The 17,044-nt window shown below is 39.0% G+C and overlaps 1 protein-coding gene across 7 annotated transcripts in view; it reads right to left on the bottom strand.

The window, feature by feature from the left end:
- Positions 1-8,943: 8,943 nt before the first annotated feature.
- Positions 8,944-17,044, bottom strand: part of RHOT1 (ras homolog family member T1) — a 62,532-nt gene continuing 54,431 nt past the window's right edge. For 4 of the 7 annotated variants that reach the window (XM_061142834.1, XM_061142831.1, XM_061142833.1 and 1 more), the window contains one exon: positions 8,944-10,037. In XM_061142834.1, coding sequence (XP_060998817.1) covers positions 9,920-10,037 — 118 coding nt within the window. In that variant the 3' untranslated portion in view covers positions 8,944-9,919. Of the gene's footprint in view, positions 10,038-11,458; positions 11,603-17,044 lie in introns of all 7 variants that reach the window. The other 3 variants (XM_061142827.1, XM_061142826.1, XM_061142829.1) reach the window with 1 other exon arrangement.

Genomic DNA, 17,044 nt, shown 5'->3' on the forward strand with positions numbered 1-17,044 from the left:
ATACCCAATGGAAATCAAAGCATATGTCCACACAAAAACTTGTATGCACATCTTCATAGAAGCATCATTCATACTAGTTAAAAGCTAGAAACAATAAAAACGACAATCAACTGATGAAAAAACAAAATGTGGTACATGCATATCTTGTTTTATTGCACTTCACAGACCACTGTGGTTTTTACTGGTTTGTTTTTTTTTTTTTAAACAAATTGAAGGTTTGTGACAACCCTGTGTTGAGAAACTCTATTGGTGCTAATTTTCCCACAACCATTTGCTTTACTACGTGTTTCTGTGTCACATTTTGGTAATTCTTGCAGTATTTCAAACTTCATTATTATCATATTTGTTATAGTGATCTGTAATCAGCGATCTTTGATGTTACTATTTTAATTGTTTAGGGGCACAACGAACTGCATCCCTGTAAGACAGCAAACATAACTGAAAAATGTTGTGTATGCTCCACCTGTTCCACTGAACAGCTGTTCCCATCTCTCCCTCTCTTCAGCCCTCGCTACTCCCCAAGACACAATTATAGTGAAATAAGGCCAATTAATAACCCTACCTTGACCGCTAAGTGTTCAAGTGAAAGGAAGAGTCACACGTCTCTCACTTTAAATCAAAAGCTAGACATGATTAAACTTAACAGGGAAGGCATGTCAAAAGCCGAGAGCGGTTGAAAGCTAGGCCTTTCTCGCCAGTTAGCCAAGCTGTGAGCGTACAGAATTTCTTGAAGGAAATGAAAAGTGCTACTCCAGTGAACAAGAAAGCAAAACAGTCTTATTGCTGTTGTGGGGGAAGTTTAAGTGGTCTGGATAGATCAAACCAATCAAACATTCCCTTAAGCCGAAGCCCAATCCACAGCAATTCTATGAAGGCTGAGAGAGGTGAGGAAGCTACAGAAGAAAAATTTGAAGCCAGCAAAGGTTGGTTCATGAGGTTAAGGAAGGAAGTCATCTCCATAACATAAAGATGAAGCAGCAAGTGCTGATGTAGAGGCCGGGCAGAAGATCTAACTCAGATAATTAATGGAGGTGGCTACACTGAACAACAGGTGTTTAACGTCAGCCAAACAGAAAACTAAGATCGTGGCATCTGGTCCCACCACTTCATGGCAAATAGATGGGGAAACAGTGGAAACAGTGTCAGACTTTATTTTTCTGGGCTCCAAAACCACTGCAGATGGTGACTGCAGTCATGAAATTCAAAGATGCTTACTCCTTGGAAGCAAAGTTATGACCAACCTAGATAGCATGTTAAAAAAAGCAGAGACATTACTTTGCCAACAAAGGTCCGTCTTTGAGTCAAGGCTATGGTTTTTCCAGTGGTCATGTATGGATGAGAGTTGGACTGTGAAGAAAGCTGAGCGCCAAAGAGTTGATGCTTTTGAACTGTGGTGTTGGAGAAGACTCTTGAGAGTCCCTTGGACTGCAAGGAGATCCAACCAGTCCATCCTGAAGGAGATCAGTCCTGGGTGTTCTTTGGAAGGACTGATGCTGAAGCTGAAACTCCAATACTTTGGCCACCTCATGAGAAGAGTTGACTCATTGAAGAAGATCCTGACGCCGGGAGGGATTGGGGGCAGGAGGAGAAGGGGACAACAGAGGATGAGATGGCTGGATGTCATCACTGACTCGATGGACATGAGTTTGAGTGAACTCTGGGAGTTGGTGATGGACAGGGAGGCCTGGACTGCTGCAATTCATGGGGTCGCAAAGAGTCGGACAGGATTGAGCGACTGAACTGAACTGAAGTGAACTGAAACAGTATTTTGAAAGAAGCCATCTAGGACTTTCCTAGTAGAGAGTAACCAATGCCTGGCTTCAAAACATCAAAAGGGCAAGTTAACTCTCACTAGGGCCTAATGCAGCTGGTGACTCAGAATGAGACTAATGTTTTCATGCCTGCTAAAGCAACATCCACTCTGCAGCCCATGGATTGAGGAGTAATTTCAACTTTCAAGGCTTAATACTTAAGAAATCCATTTTGTAAGGCGACAGCTGCCATTGAGAGTGATTGCTCTGATGGATCTGGGCAAATAAACTGAAAATCTTCTGGAAAGAATTCAACATTCTAAGAACATTCATGATAAATAGGGAAAGGTCAAATATCAACATTAAAAGAAATTTAGAAGTTTATCCCAACTCAAGGGTAACTTTGAGGGTTCAAGACTTCAGTGGAGGAAGTGACTGCAGATGTGCTGGAAACAGCAAGAGAATTGGAGTTAGAAGTGGAGCCTGAATATGTGCCTGAATTGCTGCAATCCCATGATATAACTTTCATGGGTGAGAAGGTGCCTCTCATGGATGAGCAAAGAAAGTGGTTTCTTGAGATGACGCTATGAAAACTGTTGATGTGACGACAAAGGATTTAGAATATTACATAAACTTGGTTGATAAAGTAGTGACAGGGTTTAGACTCCAATTTTGAATGAAGTCCTACGGTGGGTAAAGTGCTGCTAAACAGTATCCCGTGTTATCGAGAAATCACTTGTGAAAGGAAGAGTCAACTGATGTGGCAAACTTCATCGTTCTCTTGTTAAGAAATTGCCGCGGCCACCCCAGCCTTCAGCAACCGCCCCCCACTCAGTCTGCCGCCATCAGCACCGAGGCAACAAGGCTCAGAGGGTGGTGACCACTTTTTCAGTAATAAAGTATTTTTAAATTAAGGCACGCACATTTTTCTTTTAAGACATAATGCTATTACACATTTAATAAACTACAATAGAGTGTAAACAGAACTTTTTACATGCACTGGGAAAACAAAAAGTTCAGTTGACTTACTTTACTGCAACATTTGCTTTATTTTGGGGTTTGATACCAAACTTGCAATATTGCTGAGGCATACTGCATAGCCATACAATGAAATATGATTCCGCTTCCTCTCCAGAGAAAAGAATGCAGCACGGATACACGCTGCCATGTGGGTGAACCTCGAAAACATACTAAAGAGAAAGAAGCTGGACTTCCCTGATAGCGCAATGGGTAAGAATCTGCCTGCCAGTGCAGGGGACACGGGTTCAATTGCGCTTCCCAGGAAGACCTCATACACTTCGAGGACCAACTAAGCCCATGAGCCACAACTGCTGAGCCCACACTCTAGAGCCCTCGGGCCACAGCTCCTGAGCCTCTGTGCTGCAACCACTGCAGCCCGCATGCCGTGAGCCTGCGCCTGTGGTCTGCAAGAAGAGAAGCCACTGCAATGAGAAGCCCAAACACTGCAACCAACAGGAGGCCCCACTTGCCACAACTAGAGAAAAGCCTGACTAAAAAAAAAAAAGCAATGAAGACCCAGCGCAGCCAAAAAAAAAAAGAAAGCCAGTTACAAAAAGACCACATATTGTAGACTCTATTTATATGAAACGCTCAGAATAGGCAAACCCTATTATCATTTTTGCAACTTTTAGCGTTTCAAATTATTTCAAAATAAAAAGTTAAAAAAAAAATAAAATCAGGGTTCTTGATGAGATCACCGAGAGACAGCAGAGATAGAAAGGATGAGGAAACTCAGGACAGAATCTTGGGGTGTGCCAACACTTTTAAAAGGGTGAACACAAGTTGAACAGCAGAAGACTGAGAAAGCAGTCAGCCAGACAGGAAAATCAGCTATTTGCACCGCCTGCCAAGACAATAGGGGTGAGGGACGTATTACTGGCCCCAATACCCCAGACAGCTTAATCAAGACATTTGTCAGATACATGTAGGAAAAAAATCTGGATGCCCCCCAAGCCTCGGCAGCTCACCCAGATGCAATGGCTCAGCCCTGCTCAAGTGTGGGGGGCGGGGCAGAGGCTTGCCCTCAGGTGCTGTCTGCTGTGGGGACAAAGATCTATTTTCCTGGGGACAGAAGAAGGTGAAATACCACCAGAGATGGGGTTCAGTGAATGTGTACAATGACCCCAATCTTCATTTTAGAGAGACAGGAGAGAGAACCAGAAAAGTCAAGGGATTTGCACGATGAATGAGGCAGAGTTGGCATTCCAACTCTTAGCTCTTCAGTCCATGTTTTTCTGCTCCTCTGCCAGCAACCTAGTGAACTGTCAGTAGTACTAAGAGATCCTTCAGTCTCCAGGGCTGCTAGTCAAGTGCATCCACAAGGGCTGCAGTGACTGAGTAATGCTGTTCCTCAAGAAAAGGTTGAATAAATCAAGAAAATTAAATTAGACCCAAGCAGACTGGCATGTATCCCCCTGGGTACTTTAAGGTTAGGCAGGAGCAGTGGGAAAGAATCTGCCTTCCAATACAGGAGGCACAAGAGACGCGGGTTCCATTCTTAGGTTGGGAAGAGCCCCTGGCATAGGAAATGGCAACCCACTCCAGTATTCTAGACTGGGAAATCGCATGGACAGAGGAGCCTGGCAGGCTGTGGTCCATGTGACGACTTTGGGACTATAAACACCACCACCACCACCAGGATGTGAAGACACACTCAGTCCCTGATGCTCTTCTAGACGGTATACAGAACAAGTTGGGATAAAAGACGCTGGAATTACAGAAATCCCAGAGGCAGACTGGAGAAGTAGAGATAAAAACAGTTATTGACAAAACTTCTGTTTTCCCCTCAATTAAAGCCCCTGTTCCAAGGTACTTTTCCGTTTATAAATAAAAAGCAAAATAGTAATTTTTTTCAACATTAACCATTTTAGAACAATTAAACAAAAACCATAAAGACTACTTTTAAAAGAGTAGTTACAGCCTTACCTTCCCTCAATTATCTACACCTGAAATAAACCTAACCGCCAAGCCTGCACGCCTCTAAATAGACATCATCAATTACCTGGTGACAGCTACCAGAAGGGAAGGCAAAATGCCTCCGAGGAACTGAAAAGCGTCCAGAAAATTTGCTTTGCCAACTTTAACCCTTCTTAGTGATAGAAATGTCAAACTCTTTATTGGTTTGCTATCTCTGTCTCTTTTTTGTTGTTGTTGGCCTGTCTTTTTAAACTGAACATACAGCATATTTACTAAACGTATAAAGTCAGGGCAAGTGTTAAGGCTGGTTCCTCCAGTGGAAAGAGGGCTGAACTGGGAAGTCAGGACATCTGGGTTCCAGCCCTGCTCAGACATACACTAATAGTGTGGCTTTGTGCTTAGTTTATGCAATGAAAGTATGGAGCTGGACAGATGATCTTTGTGGTCTACTTAAGCTCTGAAATTCTGACTTTACAATCTAAAGAAGCATTATGACACTGTCATGAATACAAGGGATAGTCCCAGATAACTAGAGGTCAAACGGAACATTCCTGTGGGACTCTTTCACCTTCTACACACGACAGTAAGCTAACTGGACAAAGGGAAAGCACACGCTGATAAAGTACCAAGGGAAGGGCTCCCGGTGTGCTTAGAGGAGGACGACACTCCGTTTATGAGCATAATGCTGCCCTCCGAGGCTGCTGCCAGCTCATCCAGGGCTCCATGTCCTAGTGAACAGTATCTTCAGTAAGAAGGGAAGCATTCAAACACGTAAAACGTAACTAAAGTCGTCTTAAGTTCTTCCCAGCACTGCACCTTTCTGAATTCCAAACAATCAGGTTAATGTTTTTAACCTGCTATGTGTTTACTACTAGTATCTTCATCAGTTACACCAAGGAGTTGGTCAAGTCTGGCCCGCAGCCTGTTTTTATACAGCCTGCGGGCTAAGAATAGTTTCTACATCTTTAAGTGGTTACAATAATCAAAATAAGAATACTTTCTGACAGATGAAAAGTATAAAAAATTCAAATTTCAGGGCCTATAAATAAAGTTTTATTGGCACACAGCCGTGCTCGTTTACGCAATTTTCTACGGGTGCTTTTTTGCTATGACATAGTTGAGCAGCCACAAAAGTCTCAAATATTTATTCTCTTATGACCTTTTACAGAAAAAGTTTGTGACCCCTAAGTTACACTACATCCTATATACCAATATCATTCGAATAACAAACACTTCCAAGGGTTATTTGATTACAAAAGACCTATATTGTGAAGAATGAGTAGGAAATACTGAACGAGGAAAAGTGTCTTCAGGAAACTTGGGTTTTTCAACGTAAGGAGATAATACCAGCAATGCCTCCTTGTGTGTGTGCACCCAAGAGGCAGCTTTCAATCTCTCAGTTTCACTGTCTGACTTTCTGCAGCTCTCTATGTTAAAGGAGAAGAGAAAATCTACAGAGCAAAACACTTTCATTGGAAAATACAGCTGGGAACCAGAATGGCACCATGAACTTAGGAAATGTTTCCAAATGAACCAAAATCTCACTTTCCAGTAAGGTGTCCGTACCTTTTGAAACAAAAATAACTGGGTGTGACAAGTGTGAGCATGCCATGGGAGGCAACTGGAAAGTTTTTGAAAGTGGGATGCACTAGAGAGATCTGAAACACATTAGCTGTGATACTCACAGGTCGGAGACTTCCAGAGAGCTGAGAGCCAAACAGGTCAACAGGCATTCGCCCCCACTGATGGGGCCTTTTGACAAATACGGTTTAAAAAACAAGAATTATTTGCAAGATTAGAGGTTTTAACAAATGGGTTATTGGGACTGTGAAACTGGGGATCAAGGTTTTTGGTTCAGGCTACCAGCATGGTGCAGTCTCGTATCATTAATAGAAACATTAAATAAATTTAGAGTCTTGCCATAGGGTGTTTCTTAAAAAGCATGTAGTCCAGAGTCAGCTTCCTAAGAACCCATGGACTCAAAAATGTGAGGATGATGCCAAATAGATAAATGTGCTAATGAAAATTAGGTCATGTACCCATTTTTAAGACGTGCACATATATTTTAAAGACACTTTTCACAGGAAGCTCATTTTGGTGCCCTGTGGTGACCTGGATAGGTGGGATGGGGGTTGGGGATGGGAGAGGGGGTCCAAGAGGCAGGGGATATATGTATAGACATAGCTGATTCACTTCGTTTTACAGCAGAAACAAAAACAAACTGTAAAGCAATTATACTCCAATAAAACAAAATAAGAGCTTCCCAAGTAGCGCTAGTGGTAAAGAGCCCATCTGCCACTGCAGGAGACGAAAGAGACACACATTTGATCCTTAGGTCGGGAAGATACCCTGGAGAAGGGCATGGCAACCCACTCTAGTGTTCTTGCCTGGAGAACCCCATGGACAGAAGAGCCTGGTGAGCTACAGTGTACAGGGTTGCAAAGAGTTGAATATGACTGAAGCGACTTAGCATGCAGGCATGAAAAGAAAAGAAAATAAAGACACTTTTACATGGACATTTACTAGTACAGTTCAGACAGAAGAGGCATCAAAGCTAACACCAGTTGCATTCTGAGGGTCTGTTCAGGAAAGGTTTCCACTCTATATCATGTGAGCACTTACCTCTGTTTCCCCTCTGCTAGTCGTTATCCAGTTGCCTCCTCCCCTTTCATTCAGGACAGGCTCAGCAGGACGCCTCCTTTGCAGTGCCTTCCCCTGACAGGTGATGGGCCGATCTGCACAGGTACCTACAGCCTTCCTATCTCTTCTTTCACAGACTACTTCAGAATGATGACATGCTCCCCAATCTCCTAACATCAGGGCCCACTCCAACCATAGCACTGGGAGCTCTGCCGATGTGGGACATGGCCCATTTCTTTGGTCAAATGTGAAAGAGAAAGAACAGATGGATGGCAAGAAGCAACAGCACGGGATGTGCTCATTAAGGCTAAGTTACTACATCACGACAAGGGACTACAAATCTTCAAAGTGATGTTCCTTCACAGGACCATCTCAAAAATTCATTAAAACGCTGTAGCAAACAGTTTCAGAACTGTCCTTTTAAAAGGGAATGCCGCTGGCACAAAGTGAAAGGTTTCCTTTCAACCCTCAAATTCCTATAGCAATCATCTGAGTATACTGTAAAAGCCAGAAGCAGCCTTTTACTGTATTCATTCACACATTTTCCTATATTAACTAGTCCCTATCATGGATATAAAAGAAGGAAAAAGATCCGCATGAGCCTGGAAGTTAAAGAGGAGAAGGCAATGTTTCCTCTGCAAACCCACCCCCACCTGGACTGAGAGGAGAGGAAGGCTGCTCTTGAGAGCAGATAAAGAAACAGGGCAGCTGCCAGTCTGCCTTCTTGACAATCAAACACTTCAAATGAAAAGATTCAGAGAGAAAAATCTCAACATGTAAACACACTACTTTTCACCTTTTGGGCAAACTACCTTCTTCCCTCTGTTTCTCACAAACACAACAATCCACAAAGCATATTCATGTACAGTAACATTTCAGTCGGAACAAGGAAGAACTTGGAAGGAAAGAATTAACCGAATTGGAAGCTGTGTAACTTAAATTTATTTGGTAAATGAGGAATTCTCAGGAAATAATGAACATGAGGAATCACCAGACTTTTCTTCGCTCAATTCTCCTTTTCCTCAGATTCAGAATGAAAATGTGAGGGAGGGAGATGGGGAAGTGAGCAGGTGAGCATGGCACGTAATATTTTACAAGCTTATAGCTAGTAAATTATATTGTTACTAGCTGCTCAAGGAATGTGATCTTCGGAGAAAACACTCCTCAGAATGGCAAAGGGTGGGGGGGCGGGGAATCCATGTTAAAGGAGAAAATAAACATGTAAATCACAGTAGTAAAACTATATCTGTTAGCTATGTGTAGGGAAAAACAACTGCCCTTTCCTAAGAACAGATTTCCCCACAACTTTAAAGTAGATTTCCTCCTATACATACAAACTATATTTGTCTTCTTTCCTAGTAAGTATTATCTTTCTGTATAAAAAATAATTTGCAAGATAAGAAAGACAGAAACCAGAGGAATTTCATTTCACCTGTACAGAAATAATTACTTTTCTCCCCCCTTTTTTGGCCACACTGTGTGGCTCGCAGGATCTTATTTCCCTGACCAGGAATTGAACCCCGGGCGACAGCAGTGAAAAGGCTGAGACCGAACCACTGGACCACTAGGGAAATTCCCAGAAACATTTACTTTCATGAGACAAAAAACTCAAGAGCACAGTACACAGCAGTTATTTATTTAAATACTTGAAAAGGTCAATGATGGAAAAAATAGGTTTATCATGAGAGTTTATATTCATCAGATTTATTTTACCATTTAAAAAAGTGCTGCTTCTAGGCTATCCTAGCCAGGTATAGAACAATTCATGACACATGCAGCTACTGTAATATACTATAATAGACACAGCCATTATAGAACAATTTACACTTTGGGAGGAAATTCAGTAGTAGTAATGGTGACCGTTTATTTAAACTAAAAACATTGATAATATACAAATCTGTTTTCTCTTTTGATTGAAAGGGCTATAAAATTCAACATACTGACAAAGGAAGCAACATAATCACACGAGTGACACCTCTGCTAAGTGCCTTGAGCTTTCTCCTCCCTCAGAGGAGAGCCTCACGTTCAACTACACAATTTTTAGACTGCACGATGACTTCAAGGCTGGCCTACCATAAGGGACGGGACTGAAAGAAAGTCATGTTTTTTAAAAACGGAGAGAAAATGGCAAATTGTGCCTTGTGTACTCAAAGTACCCAAAGATCATTCTGAGTAAATGTGAAATAAATAAGTGATCGATGAGTAAAATACAATCTCAGAGCTGACTTAAATCTAGGAGAGTGAGCCAGCTGAGCACTAACAATATCATGTTGAAACGTCCAGAAACATAGTTTCTAGAACTCAGTCTGGGAGACCGTATCTTGTCTGAATATGTACATTATTTACAAAATATTCCCTTTTGGCCTCTGAAAGTTAGCCATTTTAGTTTGGCTGTTAAGCTGTTTCTTTCCATATGCTAGCCAATACTGCAGTTATAACTATCATTAAAATACTCTTATGCATGAATTACAAATATTAATAAAGTAACTCTGCAATGTATAAATATCTCAATATTTCTAGTGGAATTTAAAGCATGTACATAAAAGTATTTGTTTTTGGTAGGGCCAGTATCTTTTTTTTTTTTTTTTAAATCATCGCTGTTTCAGTAATGCTTTATACATGGCAAAGCCCAAAACTGCAAAAACAGTAGCACCAAAACTTGCTCGAAGCCAAAACGTGGAGCTCTTGAGGTCAGCTTGTGTCACGTGCCTGTAGTCAAAAAATATAATTAATGTTTAAAACATGATTAGTATGAAAAAAACACTTATGTGGATAGTCTATTTTTAGGGAAGTATTAGCACACTTGTCAGACTAATTGCATACAGTAATGGTCACCAAAAGCATTTGTCAATAAGGCCATATGTACACTGCTTAGATAGTCACTGTCTTAAGACATACTGTAGACATTTGGGAGTAAACAACATCTAAAATGTTACAAATTTTCTTCACAAGGGAAATGGAGAACTTAGACAAATCAACCTGCCGCTTTTTAAATACCAGCATGGTCCTTCAAAATGAGAGGTAAGACTGCAACCACACAATTTTGAGTCAATTTCATGGAATCTCCTGTCCCCAGGAACCAAAACCTATCTTGTAAGCAGTTAAGTGACAAGTGACAATACTTTTCTAACAGCAATGCTTAAAATCAACTTTAGAAACACTGAGTCCCATAAAAATTTACGAAAAAAAATCCCAAAAGGGGAGGGGGAAGATTTACCAGTTTGCATTAATTTGGTTACTGCTGATTAAAGAAAGAAGAAAAAACAAACAAACCAAACTCTGGTATTAGTCAGACAGGCAGTGACAATGGTACCAACCAAAGGACATAATGTAACATGATGGACTGAAAGGTAAATGACACAAAAGAAGCCATATTATGCATGACAAGAACAGGGACAGCCTGTACCACAAACTGAGTTTGTGAGCATGCTCAGTTAATAACACTGCTAAGCACCCCCAAGGGTCTCAAGTATGACAGCTTACCATAAAGAAGATTAAGCTTTAAAGAAAAAGTTGGAACAGTTTATTCAACTGTCACAGAAGGTTTAGTTAAGTGAACACAACTGAAGTGATGTAGAAAACTTACAGGATTAAGAGTTTAGAGAAACTGTCTAGGTTATTTTACAACTGAACTAATAAACAGATTTGAAGCAAGAGTCAGACATCATTAAAAGACCCAGACACTGACACAAGCAAAAGAGTTAAGAGCCAAGAATATATAAATTGTACAAAACTACTTTGCCTCAGTAATAGTCAAGAGTCAACAATCAAATTAGTTATCACACAATGCAATCTGTACATCCCTAAGAAGCAAGGCTGTTTTTAATACAAGCAGAGTGCTCCATGCCTTATCACCACAGGGAAACAACACAAAGTACTCCAATTCCTTATCCTCCCCAGTTTCTATTTTTAAAAAAGTCACTCCTTACATAATTATCATTTTACAAAGCAAAGTGATAACACAGATTCATGCCACCTTGCACGTTAGTTCTTCCAACAGGCAGTGTTTCATTAAAAAGAAAAAAAAAAACAGTTAGGGAAGAAAATACTTAGGTTTTTTAGTTTTTTCTAGTTTTTCCAACAGGAAAAACTCCAACATAGCCAACCCCACTGGTTGTGGGAAATGTTACCTGGCTTCAAGAAAATGTGGACCGTGAGATGACTCCATGAAGATGGAATCTTCTACAGAGCTGACGGCGTGCACCTGGTGAGTAATACTGCCTTCGTCGTCTGCTAACAGCATGGCACCCCACTCAGCTACCCGGGCTCTTAACCTTTTATACACATGCACACAGTTTGCAGTTCACAGCACAGCTCACAAAAGAAGGGGACTGAAATAATATCTCTTGATTAAACATCCCACACATAAACTGAGTTGCCACCCTATTATATGATGCATCTGATGATTTCTATATTTAAAATGAATTTATCCTCTAGAATATTGCCAAACTAAAAAAAAAAAAATCTATCTATATATACTCTTTTAAAACATTCACATACCATGCAGGGAAACCTAAGGCTGTTATATACCTTCTCTGTGTATCCCCCAGAGGCTGGTCTTGGTATATCTGAAAGACTAAGAGAAGCGCTTGAAACCAATACTACAAATAGTACTTGACAATATTCAGTGACTAGAAGTACTTACTCAAAATGAGGCTAACAACTATTAGTCATGAAGTTGAGAGATGCTTCTAATTTCTGATTACTAAAAACTACAAACATATATCTGTAAAAAAAAAAAAAAGAGTAAAACATCCCAAACTCTGACTGTCATGTTCCTATGACGAGAGTGTCAAAGTTTACAACCCCAAGTCAGCAGAGACGCAGAGGACTGAAAGTGAGAACATGGGCTCAAAGAGCATCAGAGTTCTGCTTCGGCTTCGGTCTCTCTGATTTTCATGCGTCTTAACTAACAGAAAATTTTTTTACACTTAATTATAAAGTAAGTGTAAAACGGGGTTAGGATTAATGTTAGCTATAGTGACATTAAAATCAGTGAAAATAGTTTCCCATAAATATGCTTCAAGTATGGAATCTGTTAACACAGCTTAACTCCCTTTGCTATTGCTGTAGTTGTGTGGCTTTTTTTTTTTTCTACACTGTGTGGCATGCGGGATCTTAGTTCTCCATCCAGGGATCAAACCCACAACCCCTGCAGTAGAAGCAAGGGAGTCTTAACCACTGAACCAACCACTGGGGAAGCCTCTCCTTTTGTTGTATTTTGAGAAGTAGTACCATTCATGAAATAATATATTCTGCCTGACTTTATTGCTTAGCTTTCTTTTGCATTTCCAGACAGTAATTATTACTTTTCCCTAAGCTATAGTACAGCCTTCAATAGGCAAAACAGTGCTTCATATTTATAGATGAGAAACAATATAGATACATGCTCAATATACAGCTAGTTTAAATCTCAAGGCCACCATTAACTCATAAAGTATATTTCAATGACTCCACTGATGTTACAGTAGTTGTTTAAGATACTTTTAGACATGGAAAACTACTTTTTAGACAGAAAGCTACTTAGAGAATTATTTTACACTTTTACCATATGCATTTAAAAGCTACATTAACCAGGCTCTATTTATAAGGAAAACACATTTATAATGGAAGGAACATTTGCATTGCCTGCCTAACAACACCTGAATAGACAAGAGTGTGATCTTAATTGTACCCCATAAGTGTGAAGAACTGAGCCATGCTTGTCATTTCAGGTCTCAAGCAGAAGCAGAGTAATAGTTTCAAAAAGCTGCTCCCTAATACATGTCTAAACTCAAGCAAAAAGCAATTCTTCCACAATTCTTTCCAAATGACTCATATAAAATATCTTGGAATAAATTATAATGTCTTATTGTATATTTTTTCTTAAGTTTTTCTGGCTATTAAAAAAGTAATATAAGCACATTATATGAGAAAATGAAAGTAGGAAGGAAAAAAATCACTTAGAGTCACCTAAGGCAACTAAATGAAATTTGTGGTATTTCCTTTTAGACTTTTTAAAATGTATTTCTTACATAGCTGCAAGCACAATGCATATAATCTATATATTTTATATCCTTTAAATATATTACATAAGGTCTTTTCCATGAATTATAGAAACATCCTTTTAAATAGATGCACTATATTTTTATTGGCGGTTATCTCCATTTACAGATATCTGTAACTTAAGTGATAAACGCTATTTTACATAAGATTTTTCACTACATTTAAAGGTTTCCTTAACACAGACTTCCCCAAAATGAAAATTACAGGGTCAAAAATGTGTGTGTGTGTGTGTGTGTGTGTGTGTGTAAAAAAGTTCTTTTTTTCCAATCTATTGATATACCAGAATCACACATTTCTCTATTGTATGTGGAATAAAATAATTTAGGTTCAGCAGTATCTCTTTTTACAACATAAGAAATAATGACTAAGTGGTAAAATATAACCTTAATTAATTGTATGAAGCTTGCTAGAGCTTTTGAGTTCTTAGGCAGAGAATCCCTGTGTCCTGAATGCTGGCTTTCTGGCTTAAAAGTGCTCTGGGCCCATACATCAGTCAGATGACAAGCGCTCTTTGACCCAAGTGTGGAAGCAAACCAACAAGTTTGGACCTGGGTATTATTAAGGCTGCTACTTAATAAAGCAGAAAGAAGGAAATGTTTCCAAAATTCAGGCAATAAAGAGGTAAATTAAAAGCTGTGTGAAGGTCGCAGAAGGTGTGTAACAGACCAAAATTGCTATGCACCTTTACAAAGAATGCCTTAAAGAAGGCATACAACATGCTCTGATTAACTCTGCAATTTACAATAAATATAAGAATATTAACTAAAATCTTTATGGGGTTCAGTGTATTTAACCAATAATAAAGGGAATGTTATCAACTGCAATGTTCAGAATCATAAAATAATCAAATCCTTTATAAAGGGCTCAACGGAACTAAACCTATTCCAGCTATTCCCAAATAGGTATTTTTAATTTTGTTCTCTATAATGTGTTACAAGGCTTTATATATGAGGTATAAAAACTATACAGGCATACCTCAGAGATATTATGAGTTCGGTTCCAGAACACTGTAATAAACTGAGTATTGCAATAAAGTGAGTCAGATCAACTGTTTGGTTTCCCAGTGTATAGAAAATTATGTCTCTGCTATACTGTAGTCTATTAAGCGTGCAATAGCATTATCACTAAAAAAACAACCATACACATACTTAATTTAAAAATACTATAAATATCGCTAAAAAAAATGCTAACGATCATCTGAAAATGCAGTTACCACAAGCCTTCAATTTGTAAAAACCACAGTATCTTTGAAGCACAATAAAGCACAGCACAATAAAATAAGGTATACCTGTACTGCAGAGACCTAAATGTCTGCAAAAATTAGAATCTGAGGCAAGAGGAGAATTCAGAAAGGTCCAGCTATCAACTAATCTAGCCTTAGACTGCAGGCTATTATGCAGAGGAAAGAAAAGCTCAATAGTACATACTCAAAAGCAGTGAAGCTAGGAGACTGTGGAAGAGTACCGCCCAGTCACTTTTATCAGTCCTCCCATACAACTTCTCAGAAATAAATTTGAACTTCCTATTTTTTATTCTTCTATCTCACCACTTCACCCTTCCCAAACACAACTCTGAGGTGTGCAAAGGCACTAAAAATGAATGGTTTCCTAGTTTTATAATTCTTCCCATACATATATCTCAGGTATGCATTTTTAAGTTAATACTCTGAAACAGTCTATGCAACTGTAATGCATGTAACCTAAAGTTAACTAGGGTTCACAGATATCATACATAGCTTTTTCCTATCTGCAATCTCAAACTGAAAATTACACTGAGGTCATCGAAACTATAGTTAAATCTTTTGTTTTTCAACTTTAAAACAAAAATGTCTCTGGATCTCCCTGCTTTTATTCCTCTTCTCCCTGTTTTATGTTTCTTCCTGGTGAAGTAGTTTTTTATATTTATCTCTAATAATAATGCCATTACTGTTAATTATAATTTTAATAATGACACTTCTCCTAGTTGAACAATTCATACCTAGTAGGTATGAAATATTTTAATATTTCTCAAAATAGGTTAAGAATAGTGTTCAACAAAGATGAACTGCAACACAGATCATAAGAAAGCTGTTAACTGAGCATGCCTAAACAGTAACAAACTTAGGAAAAGGACACAGGTGTGCAATGTCAAGAAATGCTTCACCAAGCATTAGAGGAATAAAAGTTCACAGATGACTGTAGATACATGGGAAATAAATAAAGTTTATATGTTAACTACTGATCAAGGTCGGAATAAGCAAACTCCACTCTGTGGTGTCCTTCAAAATACTAATCAAATGGCAAAAAATTTTAAAACTATAAACAGCAGCAACTTACTTCACAAGAATCTATAACACAACTCTGGTGCAATTTTAAAGGTATGACCATGTATATGTATTCAAATTCAAAGAAAAGCCTTGTAAGGACCTTTCATATAAATATAAAAGTTTCATATGAAATTAAAAAACAGGATGCACTTCCTTAAAATACAGTATTTTACTGTAACATAGTATCTTACGGACTCTTATGTTCCCGATGGAATCTCTGTAACATTAAGATTTCTAGGAAACCATCCTCTTTATAAGGCGATCCTGTGAAAGGCAGGTCATTCTGGTGTGACAACTGTAAAACACCTTTCTTCAAAAATAGAGTTCCTATATTAAGTAACATGACTGTAAGCAATGTGGAAGAGCTTAGGTGATTAGTAAAGTAATAAGGGCAAATGAAGTAAGTCATTAATGAATGGATTAAAATAAATGTCTCATGTATCCAATTTTTAAAAATACATTAAAAAGCAGAGTAAAAAAATACATGGGTATGACTGTCCATCATACTCAGTGTGGAGCAACACACTTTGTTGCTAAAGTAAAATACTGTTACCAAACTTAGGAAGTAATAGGAACAAATAATCAAATAATAAACACATAATACAAAGAAATAAGAGAACCAAAATATGTATCAAAGAAAACTATACCAAAACGATAAATTGTAAAATAAACAATATGATTAAGCTATAGGTTAGGAAAAATGGGAGGACTATACACTGAAACACAGCTGGGAAAAGGATCAAGAAGAGTTAAAAAATGACTAGATGGCACAGACAAACAAGTCAAAGTGAACATCTAAAGGAAGGGACAAACTAAAGTGCTGGCTAGAGTACACTGGTGCACTTAGAGTACACTAGTGCACTAGAGTACACTGGCACACTAGAGTACACTGGTACATTTGGAGTACACTGGTACACTTAGAGTACACTGGTACATTTAGAGTACACTGGCACACTAGAGTACACTGGCACACTAGAGTACACTGGTGCACTTAGAGTACACTAGTGCACTAGAGTACACTGGCACACTAGAGTACACTGGTACATTTGGAGTACACTGGTGCACTTACAGTACACTGGTACATTTAGAGTACACTGGCACACTAGAGTACACTGGTGCACTTAGAGTATACTGGTACATTTAGAGTACACTGGCACACTAGAGTACACTGGCACACTAGAGTACACTGGTGCACTTAGAGTATACTGGTACATTTAGAGTACACTGGCACACTAGAGTACACTGGCACACTAGAGTACACTGGTGCACTTAGAGTATACTGGTACATTTAGAGTACACTGGCACACTAGAGTACACTGGTGCACTTAGAGTATACTGGTACATTTAGAGTACACTGGCACACTAG

This window comes from Dama dama, chromosome 5 (genome assembly GCF_033118175.1).
Source record: "Dama dama isolate Ldn47 chromosome 5, ASM3311817v1, whole genome shotgun sequence".
In the NCBI taxonomy this organism is placed as follows: domain Eukaryota; kingdom Metazoa; phylum Chordata; class Mammalia; order Artiodactyla; family Cervidae; genus Dama; species Dama dama.